This window comes from Cydia strobilella, chromosome 16, assembly GCF_947568885.1.
Source record: "Cydia strobilella chromosome 16, ilCydStro3.1, whole genome shotgun sequence".
Lineage (NCBI taxonomy): Eukaryota > Metazoa > Arthropoda > Insecta > Lepidoptera > Tortricidae > Cydia > Cydia strobilella.
In genome coordinates, this window is record NC_086056.1 from 2,847,162 (window position 1) to 2,870,708 (window position 23,547).

General features: G+C 36.4%; 1 protein-coding gene across 1 annotated transcript in view; it reads left to right on the forward strand.

Moving 5' to 3' along the window:
• LOC134748340 (neural cell adhesion molecule 2-like) overlaps positions 1-23,547 on the forward strand; it is a 413,385-nt gene that overhangs the window by 106,078 nt on the left and 283,760 nt on the right. The window contains exon 2 of the mRNA XM_063683110.1: positions 10,659-10,841. Within this exon, the coding sequence (XP_063539180.1) occupies positions 10,763-10,841 (79 nt within the window). The 5' untranslated portion in view covers positions 10,659-10,762. The remainder of the gene's footprint in view (positions 1-10,658; positions 10,842-23,547) is intronic.

The window sequence follows — 23,547 nt, forward strand, 5'->3', positions numbered from 1 at the left end:
GTGCTACTTTCTCGCACTTTTCGTGCATAATGTCGAAAGTTTAAAGGGCCATATGTACTGTAAAACGTTGCACGATACACGTGCGAATAGGTAATTCACAACTCGTGTCGATTTAAAACACTCCCTGCGGTCGTATTTTAATTTATCGCCTCTAGTTTCGAATTTTCTCTTTTCCGCACTTGTATCGTAAATAACTATTTCACCTCAGCGCTAAAACAAGCCTACTTTTGTCACTCCCTGAAGTGAGGAAAGTGCGACTTTCCCCACTCCAGGGAGTGAAACAAAGTAGCTTTTTAATTTAGTGAAGGCCATGAACTACCACTGTTTCGCTGTATTATTCTGTGTAATTCAAAATACATTTTAACCATTAATTTATGTTCTCACTACTAAGGTGAAAAATTATGTGTGCAACACGAGAGCAAAGTTATTTTACATCTCGTGGTTTCAGTCTCTCGCTACGCTCAAGATTCTCGCTTCGCTCGTGATTCAATTATAGAATCTTTCGCTTTCTCGGGACTCAAAATAAACACTCGCAAGAAAAACCAACTTTCCTCTCTTGTTGCACAAATAACTATTTCACCTTTCACCACCGCCGCTCAAGCATACTTTGCTGCTTCGGCGTTTCGTTCAGTGTGATTGTTTTTCGCCAGCGTTATATAAAATTCAATGTTTAAATTTAATTACATTGGGAGGAAGTTAACATAATATTGTAGTTTAGTTTAGTTCGGTAGCAATATAAATGTTATATTGCTACCGAACTCGCTCTTTTTATACTCTATCAAAGAAAGTTAACTTTGGTTTGTGCTACATGTTTTGTTTGCGTTTCTTCTGGTTTTTATGTCAGATAAGTTGGGACGGAGAGTCGAATGGAGCTGTTAAGTAAAACCAAACATTCCGTAGATGTGTTATATTATCAGTAGTCAAGTATAAAGAGAGAGCAAGTAAATCTAAACATTAATTATTTATAGACTATTATTGCTTACATGATATTTATGCAATTCCGTGCGTCGCATAATTATGTTGCAGGCAGTAATATGTTAATTTAGACATATAGTATACGTAATTTTTTTTTGTTATGTCATACCGCATACGGGTTGTCAGACGAGTTTTTTTTTTTAATTAAACACTCATCAATGTGTAAACAGGTCCAAATGTGAAGGCCAGCCACACTTACCCCTATTGACCTTAAAAAATAAAAATAGCCTTTATTTCTACTATTACAGTTCGCCTTTGTACTTCCATTACTATAATTTATTTTTGTAAACCTGTGTTGTGTACAATAAAGTGATTACTACTAATACTACTAAATTTACATAATAATAATTTAATCAGTTAACAAAGTTTATTTAGGTAATAGTAGTCGCCTCCGTGGCATAGGCCTCCCCCAAGCTCTCCCACAGTGCTCTGTCACGAGCCTTACGGCCCGGCCACGACAGCGCGCGGCGGCGGCAGCGGCGACCGGCGGCCATAGGTGGGAACGAAAGGTCCGATCGCTGTGTCTCGCTCCGACCTATAGCCGCCGCTCGCCGCTGCCGCCGCCGTCGTGGCCGGGCCGTTACGCATCCAATCGACACCCGTTTTTAGGGTTCCGTACCCAAAGGGTAAAAACGGGACCCTATTACTAAGACTCTGCTGTCCGTCTGTCCGTCTGTCTGTCTGTCTGTCTGTCTGTCACCAGGCTGTATCTCATGAACCGTGATAGCTAGACAGTTGAAATTTTCACAGATGATGTATTTCTGTTGCCGCTATAACAACAAATACTAAATACAGAATAATATAAATATTTTAATGGGCCTCTCATACAACAAACGTGATTTTTTTTGCTGTTTTTTTCCGTAACAGTACGGAACCCTTCGTGCGCGAGTCCGACTCGCACTTGGCCGGTTTTTTCTATTGACCTTACCGTCTCATAATTATCAAAATTTAACCGTGCCATTTTATGCCGAGTAAATAATTATTTTAATTTTTATTACTGAAATAATTGTCCAAGCCACAAAATATTTTATTTAATCGAGTACTATCATTATCAATGACCGACAACTACATTATAGTTGGTCAAACCAAATTTTCAGTAAATAAGAACGAAAAAAGCTATACTCATCCTTTTCTTTCGGGTGCTAGTAGGTACTAATGTGAGAGAAAGATAGTATAAATGATAAATAAATAAATATTATAGGACATTCTTACACAGATTGACTAAGTCTCACAGTAAACCCAAGGAGGCTTGTGTTATGGGCACTCAGACAACGATATATATAATATATAAATGCTTAAATACAAAGAAAACACCCATGACTCAGGAACAAATATCTGTGCTCATCACACAAATAAATGCCCTTACCGGGATTCGAACCCAGCTGGACCATCGGCTTCACAGGCAGGGTCACTAACCCACTAGGCCAGACCGGTCGTCGTATGATTATCTCTGTCTATGTTTGAAATGAGACAGTCTTTTGACAAACTATAGTAAAAGCGAAGCGAGCGCTCAGTTGCATCCGTTTTTAGGGTAAATAAAATAGAGTCCATATTTCAACATCCATATACTATTATTTCAAAATAATAAAGTAAAACTTGTTTAGGCCCGACTAGAGGGTAACTCAGTTTTTTTTTTCTGACGGAAGTAACGCTCAGTAGTGACACACTAGGACACACGTCAACGTGCCAACATAGCGATAAACGTCATCGTCAAAGAAGTTTTACTTCAATCGCGCGTAAAGATTACACACGCACACACTTTTTTTTATATAAATTGAAATGTTTGACTAATCGAGCTCAATATGAATTTAATTGAAATGCTGGTTTAATCGAATTCATACCAAATTTTTCGAAGGCCGTATTAACATACACGTGGTCACGTAAATTTGCATCAATACCGAAATAATAGTATCGAATGTTGAGACCGATACCGAAAATTGGGTTACCAACATGCCGCATTTTCGAATGGCAAAATAATTGGTAAGCTGCTCGTGTATTCAGTATTGAAAACCGCACTGTTTTATAAAATGTACTAATTATAAACTATTTTTTATTGCGTTTTGACGCATATTTAAAATTTAACTTGTGGAATCTCTGTATTTTTATAAATGGGCAAGAACGGGCATACACCTTTCCCGGTAGGAAATTTTAAGAAGCGTTACCTGTTTCTAAATATAAATTGATAATTATCAGAGTTACTTACCTAAAATTAATACGGCGAACCCAACGGTCGGTGGAACTAATTTACCCTCCACTTCAAAGACGGCCATCTTGATTTTCACCGTTTTATTTTTTTAAAGAATTATTTCCGTTTCATTAATTTCACTTCGCAAAATTTGCGCCCTCGCGCGTAAATTTTGCAACGCGCGAGGGCATTTGGGTTCAAATAATGACAGAAGGAATATCTAACGTCTTTAGATCAATCAAAATGGAAATTTTGTATTAAACAGCGGTTCACCCGAATATTCATGTTCATCATACATAAAAAGCACTGTACGAAGCTTCGACAGGATAGTATAAGGATACTGACAATGTTTCGAGTACTTACTGGTAGTAAAAATCAATAGCTAAGTAACAAAATAACGACTAGAAATCATACATACCGCAAAACAATCCAACAAGCGGATTAATAAAAGCCCTTGTAGCCAACATGCGGCGTAAACACACAATATCGTATCTTTCAACTGTGCTGTTTCAAAACGAACTTTACAACTATCAGAATAAGGTTCATTTTAAAACAATCAAAAGTAGACTGGAAAAAATAGTTACTGTTTTAGAATCGAGTGATTCCAATTTTGAAAGTTTAGCTGCGCCTTCGTTTTCGGTCTGGACTGCACGTTCCAGCTTATTGGACTGGGTATTTATAGGTACAATGTTGTTGTTTTAGTGGTCCAGATGGTTATATCAGTTTTTTATGCCTTTTGAACAATTGAGTCCATAACGTTGTCAAAACGGGCTTTCCTCTCGATAGTATAACAGTTAACGACCTGGCTTTTATTTTGGCTTTCATCATAAAGCTTTTAAGAAGTAGCTTAATTAGACATGCCCAGTTAGATAAATTAGACATGGTCCAGTATTGTTATATCATTTGTTGTATAACATCCACAGGAAAGAAGCAAAACGCTAACTCATATTACTCATACAACAATTTTATTGACCCAGATATGGAACAGAGACCTCGGTCGGTCCCCATTCATTTTGTGTTAATACTAATGTTAAAGTTACTTAATAAACAAAGCAGCTGGCTATGCTCGTTTTCTTGCTAAATCAGATTAGAAACGAGAACTACAAGATAACTAAAGATTAAGAGGTTCACAGAGTTGTCAGTTTTGAGTAGCAAGCGACGCATGATATTGCTATGTACGTATCGAAATGTTGCCTTTTGGGGCTGACACAGGGCATGCCCATGACATGCCATGAGAGCAAACCCTTAGATTCTTCGAACATAATATGCGATGGAGACCGCATGTTCTCGGGGTGGGGCAGGTAACATGAGATGGTTGAACGCTATGAAGAAGTCGGCTGGCGGCAGTTTGCACCGTGCACGCACAAAATGGAGCAAATTTACATGTGGTCGCGATCTTCAGCAATGAGGAAGAAAAAGTTTTGGGACTGAAATGTGTTCGAATGGCGACCAGAAAGTTCAGCACAGAAAAACCTAGCAAAGTACTCATGATTTGATAAAAATCGCAGGAAAGTCAAGTTACATTTCATGCCCAGTGTGTGCCGAAAAATTTCGCGCTTTAAAAAAGGGATTTCTCAGTTTAAATTTGTTGCACAAGGTTGCTTTGACCTAGTTTGGCGTCCGAAATTGGGCCGGATAAAAAGTGTTAGCTATGGAGCATGCGAAGCAATACAATTTTGACGATGGATCTGAACAATTTTGGACGCAATTTGAATAGTCAGTGTCTTGATTTATGACAAATAATATTAGTAAGTATCGCGTCGTGCATGATGCAATCGAAAGACCAACATGACAAAAGTGCTTAATGCCAATCTGGGTCCAAAAAAGCGCGGAAGACCTCACATGGATATACCTAACGAATAATAACAGACCCAAAGATGACCCAGATTAGTAACCTAAGGACGATTAGGAGAGCCGACCCCAAAGGGATAAGGTAGGCAGAAGAAGAATCGCGTTGTGATGGTCACGTGTACTTTAAAAAATTCAAGGAGTCCAAACGATGCCTTTCAACTATAAGTATATAGTGCTAGTGCAAGCTACGTGCTACGTTCGTAGCTAATAACGTGGATTTTCCGCTTAAAAGCAAAAAGCGCCTGTAAATTGGTAATGTGGACTGGAGTTACTTAAAAACGGGATAATTTCGGAAACAGAACGGTTTTACTACATAACAATGATCATATTTTGGCACGACAAGTTCATGTTTTTTAAGGATTTTAGGTTATTTTTTACTCAGATTCCTGAACGATATAAATTTCATTAAATACTTTTATTTACCAATCTTAAAAAAACTTTCAAGCCTTTGAAACATATCTAAACATATTGTTCCATAAATTTAGCTTACGCTAGTATAGATAAATATTTAACTTGTACGTCGTAATAACAGCCATAGGTTTACGCTGGGATTTAAAAAAAATAATAGCTTCATAGCGGTCAGGAAATATTTCTACCAACATAGAACTAAGTGGAAACGACGTATGAATTTCTTCGAAAAATTTCATTTCGAGATTACACTTCAAAGATATTTTTAAACCCATATGTTCCCGAACGTTTCAGAATCAATTCGCATAATTCCGGTATCAAACAGCCAACGGACGGGAATTTCCAAATTTCAATTTTCGAACGTGTTGGGTGCCGCGGTGTTGTATGAACGGCGGTTCGTGCTCGAGTTCCAATTTCGAAATTTGCCAAACGTTATCTTGGGTTTCGTATTTTCGTTGGCAACTGGTGACTTGGCAAATTGTGACGCATTTCACTTACCTACTAGTTGGTTGGATGTGACGTTGTTATCGGCGTTTAACTGGTTGGATAGGATAGGACAGCTTATTGGTTTGAATTTCGACGTTTACATTCTAGGAATTAATTGTTTCGTAATAGTTATTTGTTTTACAAAGGGGCAAAGTTGTTGTTTAACCACTGGTGCTAATATTGCCCTCGTAACACTCAAGATTCCACTTATCGAATTCACGAATATTTTGCTATCTCGGGTATCAAGGCACGAGGGTTAAACAAATTTGGCCACCGAGTGAAACACAATTTTTTTCAATGTTTAAGGTCCTAAATTATATGAAAAGTACCATTCTGTCCATTGCCTTAAAATCCCTTGCTTTGAAAATGTTCGAATGTAGCACGAAGAAGCATGTCGAAGAAATACTGTTGGAACTGTCAGGGACATATAAACTTTCTTGATTTACGCAGTTAAACTGAAATTGTACTTTCTTCGGCGCAAAGTTACTCTTTCTTATCGTCTTAGTTATACAGTTATATTCGTATATGTATATGTGTATTTATGTTTGTGACTGCAATATGATTCAACAAAACTTGAGAGCACTTGTAATCTTAAGATGGTAGATGTTTGAGTCAAAACTAGTGCCCACGCAAATTATAAAGCTTCATAAATCTGGACATACGTAGAAATAATTTTAAATATTCACAAAGCAATAAGACGGACAATCGGCCTGATTCGAACATTAAGATACGTCAAAAATTAGCTAAAGATACGATATCGACACTGGCATATCCGGTCTATGTCGTATCTTTAGCAAATTTTTGACGTATCTTAAAGTTCGAAGTTCGAATCGGCCGAATGTCTGTACAAAATCGTGTCCCTCCAATATTCACCCACTGAACGGAAGTGGTGATTATTTTGATTTTGATTGGTATGATACCGATCTGTCAGAGTCAAAAGTGAGGTTTTTGGTTAAAGACGTTTATAAATACAACAGCTTAGTAGACATTTATGTTAGATACATTACACAGTAGTATTTTCCTTGATTTTAGCTTCTTATTGAGTTACTCCTCAAATTTTCCGCTTCAAGGAGATTGTTTTTAGCCTAATTAGGTAGGTACTCGTATGGGATCAGTTTACGTATTTCATATTTTATGTTGTTATTTTACCAGCTAACGTTACACGATAGGCCTTTGTCAAAATCATGTCAATTGATCTAAATACATAATATGAACAACTTTTTTTTAAACAAATCATATTATTTTATTAAATATTTTTGATTTGTGTTTTAAGTAGTCACACTACTATACCTATATATTATAAATTCATCATCATTCGCTTGCCCTTGTCCCATTCACTTGGGGTCGGCGCAGCATGTCTTTTTCTTCCATACATCTCTGTCACCCGTCATCTCATCATTCACTTGCGTTAGTTTCATATCATATTTCACACAGTCCATCCACCTTTTCCTCGGTTTTCCTCTCCTCGTACTTCCCTCCACATTCATTCTTAATACCTTTCTCGTCACATGACTTTCATCCCTCCGCATCACATGCCCGTACCATGCTAGGCGATTTGCCCTTACTTTTTCTGTTATGGGTGCAACTTTCAGGCTTCCTCTTATATACTCATTCCTTATCCTATCCATTCTCGTCACGCCACACATCCACCTTAACATTTTCATCTCCGCTACATGCAATCTCTTTTCATCCGTCACCTTTAGGGCCCAACACTCTGATCCATATATGAAGGGGCATACGGGCGTCGCAAATGGTTCCCGTAACCTGTCGCCATTTCATCCATCCTGTGCTAATCCGGTTTTTCACGTCACGGTCAATATCGCCATCGCACTGTACGAGCGAACCGAGGTACTTGAAGTCGGAGCAGACCGGCAATGTAACGCTATCGAGTTATACTGCTTTGTTTTTCCAATATAATGCTTCTGGTTAATAGATAAGTGTTTGTCTTTTACAAATTCACAGATCTCGTGCCTTTCAGCCCGTCTGGTACATTGAAAACGAATTTAATGAATTAAACGAAACTAAATTTACATGCAGCAAATATATATCAATTTTTAACTTATTTTATTTGTAACTGTGACATGTGCGACAACAACTCAACACCCAGTTCACAGTCCATTTTTTGTAATTGATTGATTTATTGTTTTTTTTTTGGTTTATACAGAAAGTCGCTTATATCTCGGAATCTGTAAGTCCTAGTAAGAAATAGCGAAAAGTGAGAAAAATATATCTGTCTCGCTTGGTAATAGTATTTCATAACCGAGCACTTAATGAATCATTACAGAGTTCAGCGTTAATAGTCAATAAATTATAGTCGTTAACAACCAGGTCTGAAAGGTGTGGGCTTTAGTGCTCTAGTGAATTATTGGGACTATTAAATGTTTTTTTAGGGTATCACTCCCACTTTTATAGGTTATTTTATTAGCGTTGACATTTATGATTCGTGTTTGATCTTGAGACGTATTCTCGTATTCTGTGTGTACAGGTTTGATCTGTAATTTATTATAGATATATTATGATCTGCCAGTGTCAAAAGTGACGTTTCTGGTTTTTTTTTTCTTTTCATGGCTTTTACTCCTCGCTAAGTTTAGCAAGAGACGTGACTTGTGAGACGAGAATGTTCGGTTAAATTTTGATATTGTGGAAGGATAAGCTGGGAACTACAACAAACAAATATTATGAACATCACAGACAAACACATGACTGACATGACACAATTGACATAGTACTAACATTAGTAAAAAAGAGCGGAAGGCGGATGACAGATTGTTAGCAAGCAACATATCGGATGAAATGAAAGAAACAACGTAGAAATTGGAATTAATCTTGAAGCGCGTTTAACCAACATTTTGGAGTCTACGGCCGGTAGCCCACGTGCTTCTTGTAAAGTCGCTATCGCTTTACGAGAGCTAATAAAATCACCGTACACTTTTTTTTTTTTATGTGATATTCAGCAAACGAGCAGACGAGCCGCCTGATGGGAAGCAGTCATCGTCGCCCATGGACGTAAGGAACATCACAGGAGCCACTTAAGCATTGCCGACCCTTGAGAACCCTAAATACCCGCTTCTTGAAGAATCCCATGTCGTAGCACAAAGGAAATACCTCAGGAGGCAACTCATTCCACATTCTGCACGTTCTGGGAAGAAACGAGCGGGATGCCCGCTTATTCATGGTGTGCCATGTGTCTAAGAAGTGAGGATGAGCTTTGCTCCTTTGGCGGGAGGTGCGGTGATAGAAACGAGACGATGGCACCAGATCAAAAAGTTCTTCGGAACATTCCCCATTGTACAGACGGTAGAACATGCAAAGAGAGCCAACGTCTCTCCGAAGACTAAGAGGTTCTAAGCCGTCAGTAAGTTCGGAATTGTCTTGTACTAACCGTATAATTTTAGTAGTATTTTAAGCTCCTAAGATCTTGATACTGGCGAAATGGTCCCACTGGACTGAAGCCATCATTTTAAAAGAATTAACGAATGAACGTAGAAATTAAATATAGAAATAGATAGAAAAATAGTTATAGTAAGACGAGCAGTAAGAATTATAGTTTTATATTGTGTTCCTGAACATACAAAGTTAGGGGCTAGTCCATTAGAGTGAGAAGTGAATAGAAATTAATAGGTCGAGGAATATTTGAAGGTAACATATCATACAAAGAGTTTTTAAAAATATGCAATTTCGTTCTTCACAACATCCATATAAGGTACATTGTCGTACTTATAAATAAACGCGACAAGAGGTAATGACTGAATGCTTTGAGTAGATTGAGCCGTAAGTTCAAAGTGGCAAGGCAGCCTACATTTCTAAAGTAACTGTTCATATAGCAAACTTCAGACCTTAAATATTTTTTCAGTGTTGAAACTTGCGATAAAACATGACGGAAAACTCCATTTTTTCCATAATAATATCAATAAAATATTTCTTTTCTATTTTATCGGTGCGATAGCGTCCAAAAGTGAACAATTCTCCGGGAAATGTCAACATTGAGAGAGGAAGACATTTCACACTTACTTCCTCAACAAATATTAACGTTACATAGGAAGCTATCATTTTCTTTGAAATTGTATAATGTTATTTATCCGTTGAATTTATTGTCGACAATACTTAAAAGCTGGAATGAAGAATCCATTCTTTGTAAAATCTCATTGACTCATTCACTGCTACTTTACTGTAGTATTTATTACGTTCGTACTACGAACTTCGTAGCCAATACCATGGGATTTCCGGAATGTAGCGAAATGATTTTCTGAAGAGATGAAGCCACAAATATCCTTGCGATAAGCTGACGATCAATAGGACGCGTGAACGCTGGCAGTGTGCAATATTATACAGCTACTGACACCCCGACACGCTTCATCAGAATTCCGTGGTATTTTCCTATATGCAGCAACTAAATGTTGGTATAAGATCCCGCCGCCAATATGGAACCTGCAAGATATTAACCCTTGAAATGCAAATTAAAAAAGTTAATGTTTGTACATCAGCAAACAGAGGTAACTTTGAGTAATGACACTAGTTGTAAATACATAATTTGTTTTATATTTCGTATATAGGTAGGTACCTCTTCTTATCATATTTTTTGTCCCAATCGCATTGCCATAATTCTCTCCTCCAGGTCTACTGAGCTATTAAAGAATTACTTGAGAACCAAGCCCAATTAGCTTCATATCTCACTAAACTACCTGTCGGCCCGAGATCCCACACTATTCCATTTGAAAATTCTCAAACTAATTCCACTTTTTTATTGTTTCAGATGAGAGCAAAGGGAATTCAAAATAAACAGCGCGTTTGAAAATGTTCGTATGATCCGATGTGTCGGACTGTGTCTGTGTAGTGAGTGATGTGATCAGTGATGTGATGGTGGCCATCATGCTGCCGGCGCTGCGGGTGCTGGCTCTGGCGGCCTTCGGGGTAGCGTACGCCAATCTAAATAATGGTAAGTGTAGAAAATATATCTTTCCAGCTCACGGAACAATGGTGCTCCGGACTATCTGGAGGGGTGCGCTGAGCCGAAGCCAACACAAATCTAAATGAAATGTAAGAGATATATCGAGCGTATGCTGCCCTTGTCCATGTCATGCAACACACGCAGAGCTAGTACCCGCCAGGGTGTAAGGACTATTGAGATATCTAAAACATACTAGGCTTTTGGGCGAAAGCCATGTACTGAATACTTTGGCAATGGAAAAAAACCGTACCTTAAAAAACTAGAAACAGAGATACTGATGCAAATGTATCTTAAAATTACTGTATAGGTATTTATAAATTAAGTATGAGTTAGAACTCAACACACACATGCCGCATGGCTACTTCGAATTTCACCCTCAAGTGAGTTTAATTACCTAAGTTGAATAAACAAGTACGTCAACATTACATGCAACGTTCAGTACATATTTTACTCCATAATGTAGAGTAGTGAATAACTCAAAAGGCTCTATTAGATATATATTTATAAAATGATATATTCCTGCTAAGATGTTTATGCTATTAATGTAATGATTAATCTTCGTTGGAATTTAAATCAGTGTATTTATAATTATATTACCAAATTGATGTATGGGCTGCAAGGATTGTTTGTAAATAAGTTTTAATAAGTAACTACACTGACGCTATAACACTTCCAATAACTATTAGCGTTTTTGACATCCACAAGGTTAAAGGACTAAGCTTGAAAACCTAGTAGGTACAAAAGGTAAAAGACATCATATAAGAACTATAACCTACGACCTACTATTATGTGAAGGTAGAAGTTCTATTAACCTAACCCAATTTTCTAATAGCAATCCACTTCTATGAAGGTCGAAGTTCTAACCTAACCTAACCCACTTTTCTAATAGCAGTTTACTTCTGTGAAGGTCGAAGTTCTAACCGAACTTAACCTACTTTTTAGGGTTCCGTACCCAAAGGGTAAAAACGGGACCCTATTCCTAAGACTCCGCTGTCCGTCTGTCCGTCCGTCTGTCCGTCTGTCTGTCTGTCACCAGGCTGTATTTCATGAACCGTGATAGCCAGAAAGTTGAAATTTTCACAGATGATGTATTTCTGTTGCCGCTATAACAACAAATACTAAAAACAGAATAATATAAATATTTAAATGGAGCTCCCATACAACAAACGTGATTTTTTTGCTGTTTTTTCCGTAATGGTACGGAACCCTTCGTGCGCGAGTCCGACTCGCACTTGGCCGGTTTTTTTATAATAGTCCGTTTCTGTGAGGGTTTTGCAAGAGCGGGAGTTGCGAGCCGCAAGCTACGCTTATCAAGATTCTCAGGGAGGGTATAGCGTGTGACAAAGACGGGACGTCATTATTTAGACCTTAGAAATAATTTTATCCTCAAGCCACCCACAAACACTAGACCTACTAACACAACATGCAGTTTTGATTTGTCAGAAAAAAGATTCAAAATACAAATTGAAGGCTTTGTTTTAAACGTCCTGTTAACGATGCCTTATCCTTACCTATTAAAGGTATGGACGACGATAGAGATTCAAGTCCTAGTGGCTTTCTGCAAACGGCTACAAGGCCCTCGCAGACATAACTCCGGCTTCCCCATTCCAGGCATGTTCAAATGCAAATTTCCGTATAAGTGTTTCAACGCTTTATACACCGAGTCGCGATGGGCCGCGAGGGACGCGAATCAGAGCCACGCTAGATTCGCGAAAAACGGCGTAAGCGACGTGCTACACGAAGGTTCAAAGTATACAATTTTCTACCTTACTTACTTGACATAAGGCGAAAACGGTATACTTATTTTAGAACGATCGCACGTACATAAGACTATTACTTTTAAAGAGATGAGCTATGCTAAACAGCAGCGGAATGACGTTATTTTTAAAACCTTAGGGTGTTATTTGGGATTTCTTGAACATGCTGCGAATGGAGAAGCTCTGGGATTTTTCTGAAGATTTAAAGAAATAATGTGTATCGTACTAAGCAGTCGTCTGCCAACGAAATTAGAATTAGATTGGTGGTAGATTTTGCTAGTGAAGTAGACAGTTCGAATTCCGTTTAAGGTGGTATAGTTGATCAAGCAAAACTTGTCAGTAGAAAAAGGCGGGAATTCAACCTACATTTTTTGAATTTGCCGCCTTTTTCTACTGACAAGACTTGCTTGACCAACTATAATAAATTTTTCATTTTCCTTATTTAAAGATGGGATTTTGTGATGATTTCTTAACTTTATTTTGAATTTTGGTTATCTGATTAACATTTTGAACCCGCACATTGTCTAGATTTAAAACTTAAATTAGAATCTACAAGAAAACCCGATATTATAAAGATTGGAACACTTTATCTCTACTTCAAAGAAAACAGTGATCACCACTTATCACTAGACGGAGCATTTTAATTGACTAACGTTCAAAATTCATCCTAGCTTGCAAAATGTTCATTGTTCAAAGCTATAGCCTTCTGAGAATCCTTTGCTTTGACGGAGTGGGAATGCGTTTGTGAGACTCGCCGCCTCCTTTCCCCTCTCCTGGCGAGAGAGGGGGAGGGGGGGGGGAATTCGGCCCATTTTGGAAACTGGTAGCAAACTGCCTTGCAGATGGCCGCTGGGCCGCTTTTATAGCTAGATCTAAAGAATTATAGAATTACAATTTGATAATTGAAAATTAGTACAAACCAGCAATAAATAGCAAATAATTTAGAATAACCTATTCCGACACAATATTACCTAAACTTCCTGGTAAGAATTAGTATAAACAATTTGACGGATATGTCAGTCAACTACAATAAACTTGTCAAAACATAACAAAATGAAAATTTGGATAATTAGCAATTGTGAAATCAGTAAAAATTCACAAATCAAATAGGAAAGCATAAGGGTAAGTTTTAGGATAGCTTAGAGCCACATTCTACTCAGACAGGTTTCAGGAATTGTGAAATATAGTAAGCTAGGCAGAGGTTTCAGTATTCCCGCGCAACAGGAAAGTTCGCGAGAGATTTGAGCATCTCCGTAACGTTATCCTGTGGATTTCAGATGCAGATCAAGAAAATAGTAATTTAATTGGAGCCAGAGAATGCAATTTAAAAGGTTCGACCACTCGTATTCGTAACACTAATTGACCAAAACAGAGGAGAGAGGAGTTACAGAGAAGTAATCCAAGAAAAACATTACACTACAAAATATCCGTAATCATCACACAAATAAATGCCCCAAATATGACAACGTGTGACGACTTGTGTGGCGTGGTAATTATGTGTGGGTGTGTGAAACTTTACGCATGCGTCGTGGTTAATGAAAGATCTGTTTTTTTTTAACATATCTAATTTTCATTTAATTTCAATTTTTTTTTTATTTGACAATATTTATTAAAATTAACCTATAAAGCTAAAAACAAATTAAAACTAACAAAAATAAATTAAACTACGAACTAAATAAACTAAACTAAAACTACCTAAAAAGTCCTATAAATAAAAAATTGACCCCAGGTCTGTGCCGTCCGGTAGGGTGCCCAGAACGCTGGCGGCGTTGCCGCGCCGATACTACTTCTAAAGATCTGTTAATTATTTATTTTATACGGCTTCACTACTTAATTAATTTTATAGTCCCATCCGCAAGAAAACATGAAACATTGCATGCCTGTAGGTATAAAAATAGAAATGGAAAAAACCTTGCCGTCGTATTTTTCACAGCTTCCACGACTTTTGTGCCCTGATTAGCAGTTTTTTGTTTGGGTTGAAGTTACAACAGAACTGTTAATATACAATATACTCTTCATTAAATTCTCCACGACAGTTATTTTTGTATATTGATTTTGAATGTTACGAAATCTAGTAGGAGGTACATCTGCCGGTTGAAGAGCAAGCGTTATCGAAAAACTATAAAACAAAACCTTTTCATTCTAAACCCGCCTCCGCGAAGCTACGAAACTTCGCAAATCCGCGTATTAAAAGCCAAGTGACGAACTCACTAAAAGAGGTTATCTAATCTTCTATTAAACTTCAAAATTCAATCTTAATTCTCCACAAATAAGGTTTATTTTCAAATAACCACCTGAATACAAATGGCCGATTGTCAAAAGCCAACCAAGTGGCATCCAGATTTTATGGTAGACTGTCTCCCATAAACCGGTACATTGGTCTTTATAGACAACTTTGTGCCCTGATACTACGTCGTTAAAGTCCGTTTTAACGTTGGCAAATGGTTTTTGGACATTTCCATGTGTAATGAGTCACAAAACATCGGTTTAGTGAATTTTCCGTGTTCATTGTAGCCTTTATGGGACAAGAGTTGATACTGTTTGTTAATTGCGTGAATTTTCCATGAAATTGGTACGGGGTTAAAATAGTTTTGTCGTTTGCTATATATATCGTACGTTTTCAATACGTGTACACTATTGGGTTAAATAATTAAGCTCTGATAATTTGTTGAGTAAACTATTACTGTTTATTGTGTCATTTATTAAATTTTTCATAGGGTAGGACAACTGAAAATACATAAATTGTATGGGTATAGTACAGATATCTATGAAAACGTAGCACCGGCGGCAATCTCTCTACTTCGCCTTATGGTTGACTGTTCTTATAGAGAATGCCTTTTGGTATTGTGCAATAAAGATTAAACAAATAAATAATAAGTAAACGGAAAAAAAGAAAAATTACGTTACTTTGTTAGTTATATGAAAATAGATATTACATAAATATCTCGAACACCTACTAATAACTACGTTGCAGGATGTACTTCCGTTTAGGCCAAATACCTTTAGCCAAATTTTACTAACTTATCGCAGTAGATTCATTTCCCAAATGAATCTTTAGCAAATTTACACTTCGCATTTAATTTATTTGGTCAAATTATCATTTGGCATACAAAAATACCGAATTCATTTATATCGGATGGTTCACACAAAAGAACACACTTGTTTTAGTTAAACTCGTATCAACAACGGCCAGTTTGCAGTCAACAGTCGTTCTAAGGTGCGTCCACACTGAGGAGTGAGGACCAAGATACGATCGCATGCATATTTAGTGATTTAAAGTTTTAAAATGACTAACAGCGTAATTCAAACGTACACTGATATTAGAATGATAGTTATCGTACATTTCGCTCGTACTTACATTTGTATTGGCGCGGGCGAGACGCACGATAACTAAATAACATGATTCAAATACTTATCATTTATTCTGATGTTGTGCAATAAAGAAGATTTGTAATTACGAGTATTCTGATGTCATCGTACGTTCCTATTTATTTATTTATGTCTGGAAGAGATCGCATTTTAGCCATAATACCACCTGTTGTTTAAAGGAGCCCACTGACTATCAGTCCGCCGGACGATATCGGCCCATCAGTTGTTCGGAACTGTCAAATTTTTGTTCTAGCTGACAGGCCGATATCGTCCGGCGGACTGATAGTCAGTGGGCCCCTTAACCTTTTATTTTCTGTATTATGTGTATTATTTTCTGTAATGAGGTGTGCAATAAAGACTATTATTAGTATTGTGCGAGAATTTAAAGTGTTATACGGTGCTTTCGAGTTTCGTCAGGTCTGTGTTACAACTTACAATGTAATTTGTAATATTGAACAGTAGCTTAAAGACGCGAGCAGGAATTCGCCTATGAAAAATGTAATTTACATGACATAAATTCTCCAATGTCCTTCCCCGTTACTCAAATCTCAAATTACATCTTGATATGGAGACAGTTTGAGATCCGAAGAGTCATCATCATCATTCTACACAGAAACAGTAGTTCCTGTTGATGTTTTGAAGAAGTTTATGATGGGCCATATAGCACTACAATATTTCTAGCAAATACCACGAAAATATGCAGAAAACTTTTTAAAAATGTGTACACTAAAGTGAGGCGGTTGAAACGCCCGAATAATGATGCTGGTGTGGACTCACATTTAAGCAAATTTAAGTAAAAAGTATACGACGGCAAAAAACTGAATGCTAATGTAACCGCATGGAAGTGGCATTTCATACCGCACTGCGACTGCGAGGTTCGGGCGCGGGGAGGACCGCCTGTTCACTTAATATTTTGTATTTGGTATTTATACCTCTCGCGTCAAATGACATGACAGTTAATTTTTATATGCAGTCGATGAATTTTTTTGGAAGTTTAGCACATTAATTTATCGAGGAATGGAAGTTTAGAAAATTTATTTATTCAAAAATATAAATTAAGTAATATAAATACGGTAGAAACATATTTCTTCAATTATTTTTAATACGAGTATTACGCGCAACCGGCCCAACCCACAGCTTGCTCCCATTTTGCCACGTATGATTGCGAATGATAGTTTGATTCTTCTCAAATGATTTTTACGCCTAAGACCGTAATCTGTTTAACAAAAGCCATTGTTCCTTTCTGCGAGCGCGTGGGCATTGTGCCTGAGCGCGTGGCCATAGTGTGCCGCGTGCCACACGCTCACACACAATTCCCACGCGCTCGCACAACGGAACAATGGATTTTGTTTAACAGATTACGGTCTTAGGCGTAAAAATAATTTGAGAAGATGCAGACTATATACTGAATATAAAGGCCGTTTTGGTTTATGTTAATTAGTGCTTGAAAGTTAAAAGAGCAGCGAGCGAGCAGTATAAACTAAGAAACTACGTTAGTATTTTAAGAGCCCGAGGGTAGAGATGGGCGAAATGTGTCAGTAAAAGAAAAGAGTGAGTGATCTTTCTCTCACTGGGATATAATTATATCACTCTTTTATATCTTTATAGCGCCGAGGGGTTATCTATAAAGTGCACAAGCTGGCCTACCTAAGCCCTACAAGTACCCGCTAGTGTTGGCAACATTTGTAAAAGTTTAACAGCAAAGTTAACTATACTCGCGTCAGGCACTCACTTATTTTGGAGCGTAAGTGAAAAATACGCCAAGGAGGTGTGAGCAGAAAACTAAGTGTCAGCTTTTGGCTGGGAAAGTCCACATTCAACGTTATTGAGAAATAAACTTACGCTGAGTAAGGAATTCTAAACTTAAAAGTTGTTACTGTTTTTAGTGGAGGAATGAAACGGGATATTTTTATTCGCAGCTCTGTGTGGTTGCCGTTTTGTGCAATTTTAATGATAATTAACTTATGTACCTACTAAATTTAATAAGCATTAGTACGTTTTGAGCGGGAGGCCTATTCAGATAATAATTTTATTTCTGGTTGAACCAATGACACTTAACAGCAGACAGATCATATGTGGTTTTCCATTAGAATAGGGTCCTTATGCACAATTGCACATGCAGCAGTACCTTTTAGGCATGGAACATCACATATCCTTAACCGTTTGATAACACGAAAATAAATGAAACGAAAATACTCTCAATTAAATTAAAAGATCCCTTTGTGTAATTTTCGTTCGATAGCGTGACGAGCGTTCGCGTTAGCGTTATGTCTATTTTTGTATGGGATTTTGAACAGCGCGCCAAGCGGGACGTTTTGGAAACTCAGAATCCCATACAAAATGACACTTAACGCAAACGCGTACGTCATATCACGCTATCGAATGCAATTTACACTAAGGGTACCAACTGCTGTGTGCTATATAAAACCCACTAAGTAATATACTCGTAAAGAAAGTTCGCGATCTTGTAGTAAACATAAAGATAATGTTGACACAAATAAAGTATTCACTATGCGTAAAATTCCCCATAGATCAATGGCCTTAGCAACAATACCTGGCAAAGAAAAAAACAACTTTCAATATACAAAAATACCATTTCCAAAAAACACAAGGTACAACAATAACCTCAAAAAAGATTCGTAAGAATGGGGGAATGGAATGAAAACAACAATTGCGAGAAATTGGTATTCGGAAGGGATACTCGTAAGAAAAATAAAGAGTAAAATTCCTTCGAAATTAGATGAAGAACGGTAATAGGGGAATTCGATAGCGGAACATAGTACTAGTTTAGGAGGAACTGCCATTGAATTAAATGTGTAGTGTGTATGTGACCAACTTAAAATGTAATTTTATTGATCGTGTTTTTGAGGTTGATTGTAATTTAAGGATTATTGAGGTTTTGAACTGGTTTTGATACGACCTTAACTATCACCTCGGTGATTGGTTCGCATCTCACGCACGACTCACTTCATTTCGCGTGCACCAATCAGCGTGAGAGATTTTCAAGGTCGTATCAGAATAAAATCAAAACCGTAACGCATGGCTAAATCTGAATCGGACTACTTGGCTGTTAGTTTATTTTTAAGCAAAATTATCCTATTAAATATATTAATAACGGGTCACTCACGTATTTTAAGTCGAAAACGCTCGTGAGTGACCCGCTATTAATATATTTAGTATGTCTGTGTCTCAAGGAAGTTTTGTTATAACAATTATCCTTTTAAAAACGAAGATTATTAATTGTTTCTATTCTGGGAAATTTTGTACGTACTTAGATATTATAGGTAAAATCAATAAAATTGATAAAAATCTCTAACGAGTTTTAACTAACCAGCTTATACTTACTATAGAAAATAATCTAAAAATAGAAATAAATTATTATGGAATAATCTCAGAAAAATCGACCTAGTCCTACAGTAAGCTTTATATTTAAGGCTTGTATTATGCTTATAATGTACTCCACAACGATATAAATATATCAGATATAGATAAATGCCTAAATACAAGAAAACATCCATAACTCAGGAGCAAATGCGAAAAACACACGATTCAAACCCAGTACCTGCTGCTTCTTAGCAGCTTTGCAAAAATTGCGTCAAGTAAAATCTATTTTCCTTGATATTCACTAACGCATAAGGAAACGCGCAACGGAGTACGTCGTAACTTTGTAAAATGCTCCGCTTAGAAGTCAGGAGTTGAGTTATATTTCAGTCTCGTTCTGGATTCACACGCGCACTTTACTGTCGCTAAGAAGGCTTGATAAACAGATTCTGATAACTTACGAAGTATGTGAGACTATTCGGCTTCACCATACAATTCACAATAATTATTTTTAAGTAGTATTTACCTATGTACTAGGGTCAATCAAGTTTTTAGTATTACTCGCAAGGTAAAGAATATGAGATTTAAGTTACCGAACATGCATTTTATTAGATGTAAAAGTGTTTCTTTATCAATATATAAAACCTCGTGTAAAAATAATTCAAAAATAGCGTTAAATTAAATCTATTTTTCTTGACATTACTAAACCATAAGGAAACTCGCAAGGAAGTACGTCGTAACTTTGGAAAATGCTCCATCCCCTTAGAAGTCAGGAGTTGAGTTATATTTCAGTCTCGTTCTGGATTCACGTGCACTTTACCGTCGCTAAGAAGACTGGATAAACATAAAAACCCCGCTTTTATTGATATTTGTATAAAAAATGTTTTGTATACAAATATCAATAAAAGCTGGGAGCCAGAGGTATGCCATCGGTTGTTCTAGTATACAATTGTGTAGAATGCAATTGAGTAGCAATACTCGCTTTAATTTCTTGTATTACAATTTGTAGCAACGAAATTAGTACCATATATGTCAAATTTTATGTTATTCAGAAGGTCGTTTTAAAATCGGAGCGTAACTATGATTCTGTAGCGGTGGCTATAGGTTGTGTGACTTAATAAAATTAATGAATCTTACAACAAAAGTAGCAGTGATCTCGTCACCCCTGCAGTCCCTCGACAGATTCCCATTAACCAACTTCAAAATGGAAACCGGGGCTTTATTTTACTTGCCAACTTGCTCCTGACTTGAGCTTATTGCCTGCAGTGACAATAAAAGAATTAAACTCGGGTTCCGCAGCTGGTATTCAGAACGGGTTTCTGAACAGATGCTTCCTTTGGACTCTTTTACATGTGAATCCTTTTACTTTCTTTGAGTTTCTTTGTTAGATTTATAAACTGTAATAGATGTTATATATTAAAGAAAAAGTGACCAAGCCCTCCAGTGGTGAAGGCCGGATCGGTTAGGAAACGAACGATATATATATGGTTGTGGAGTAAATTATAAGCATAATACAAGCCTTAAATATAAAGCTTACTGTAGGACTAGGTCAATTTTTCTGAGATTATTCCATAATAATTTATTATCTATAATCAATCCGGCCTTCACGACTGGAGGGTTTTGTCACTTTCTCTTTAATATATGACATCTATTACAGTTTATAATTTATATATGTATAGTAGTGACTACTTAAAAAAACACAAAATATTTAATAAAATAATTTGATTTTCCCAAAGTTGTTTCTTAGATTTAATTAAATTTTTGAGTAATATGTCTCCATTGATACTGTATAATAATATATTATGTACTGAGATAAATAATTAAAAAAATTTTTTGTTACTACTTACACAACGATTTGTGAAGTCCCAATGGACTTGCGAACTATGTGTTACACCGGTCAACAGGTAAGTTTGTAGCAACAAACTCGGTTTTAGGATGTTTATCGAAATTTATTTAGTACTAAAGTTCATTTATTTTTAAATGACTCAATGATTTCGGCTAATTATTATTTTCAGTGTGACTTAGCCAATGTCAAGGTAGGATCACGTACCTACATAATTTCTATAATTGGGCATTAAAATAATTGTGTGATGTATTTATGAAACTCGCTTTTAGCTCGTTTCATACCTATCATTATTTCTTGGTAATTTAATCTTACACGGGTATTAACTGAAATAACAAAATTCGTTTGAAGATAACTTTGACTTTGAAACATTGTTGGCTCAATGGAATGAGAATTTAAACAGATTATTGATATTGAATGGTTATCTTACTATAAATATTTTATTATTGATACAAGTATTTAAATTAATTTATTAAAGAGATGAAGACGAAAAGTATTTTCAAAGATAAAAAGCTATAAATTATAGAATAGACGTTCTATTACAAATTATGCTAAACATAATATTATTAATAACGGGTCACTCACGTATTTCGAGCGTTTTTCGACTTAAAATACGTGAGTGACCCGTTATTAATATGCTTAATATGTCTGTGTCTCACGGAAGTTTTGTTATTAAAATTATGCTAAAATTTAAAGATTCTTAAATAAATACTATATTAATGCATGAACAAATATTAAATAAAAATATTTTTTCGGTTTTTTAAATAACATTTCAAGCCCTAACAGTGCTGAGCACCGGTTTTATTTTACCGCCCGCCTCGTATAGGCATAAGTAGTGCTAGTGTTTTGAAATGAAAATCTACGCTCTCCGAAAAATGTCACGCGAGTGACTAAAAAACACGTGAGTTAAACGGTTACATTAGTTTTATATTAAGTAGTATTAGTAATACTACTTAATATAAAACTAATTATATTTTATGTAATAGGTACCTATTTACTAATGTAGTTTTATAATTGTCTTCTAACTAACAATTTATGGATCTCAGCTATCTGAAAATAAATAATTTTTAATTTAATTTTAATTACTAAAATACGACAGTTCAAATTCATTCTCTCATTTTGAATTGATAACTGCGCTTCGCTAAATCCTTTCTTCTTCAGCATCAAATCCTGCTTCTACTATGACAATTAAATATGCTTTAGTACTTAATTACTCACTATTCATTAACGTATGAAAAGGACATCACTAGGCATACTTTTATTTCTTTTTTATAAAATATCACAGGATGAATCTAGGGGCAGAGGCACACCCAAACGGAGATGGCGGGGCGACCTCGATACATTCTGTGTGGAGTTGCGGTAATGTGCATTGGATAGAGCCAAGTGGCGGGAAGGGAGGCCTTTGCCCTGCAGTGGGACACACTAACAGGCTAATATTTTTTTTATATATAATATAGGACAATTTTTACACAGATTAAGCAAGTCCCACAGTGAGCTCAGTAAGGTTTGTGTTGTGGGTTTTAGACGACGATAATTATGTATAATCAATAGTTATATATAAATACTGATACACATAGAAAACATCAATAACTGAGGAACAGATATTAGTGATTTATCTCCTAAAGCGCTCCCTCGTCGAACAAAATTGAACCATTTTGCAGCCCCGAAGGAATCCCAGACAATAAGTTCTTAAAGTCAATTACAGTGAGTTGGACACACGCTTGGACACGAGTACGTATTATTTTAGCCATTTTATACGACCTTTGGAAATAAAGGTCTTAGGTTACAGGGAAAACTGGGGCGCTTACGACGTATTGTACTGGGAAGTTTATAGTAGCGGATGTGACTGAACATGGGTTATTAGGAAACGAATTGAGAATTTATCAAGGCTAAGTAATTGAAGTTTTAGCTTTAGATAGAATTATATTGTCTTCGGTTACCGCGATAGTTACTCATGAAATAAAACTATGAAAACGGATTATATCGCGTATATTGAATTTATAATACATCCCGACGTTTCGAACTCTTTACAGCGTTCGTCACCCGTTGACCACGAACGCTGTAAAGAGTTCGAAACGTCGGGATGTATTATAAATTCAATATACGCGATATAATCCGTTTTCATAGTTTTATTTCTTTAGATAGAATTGTTACTTTACTAGGACGTAATAAATATAGTGAGATTTAAATGAGCAATTTGCTTCTGGTTGTTAAATAAAATTTATTCTAATATTATTTAATATCCACGAGATTATTTCAGTAGTCTAGAGCCTTAGGTAACAAAAAGAAAACTCAATTTCTTACGACTAATCTTTTTAGTCAAGATCAGTGTCTTTTCAAAAACATTTGCCATAATCAATTTATTTCCCTACCATCTCTCGGCCGAAACTCCATCGTCCAATAC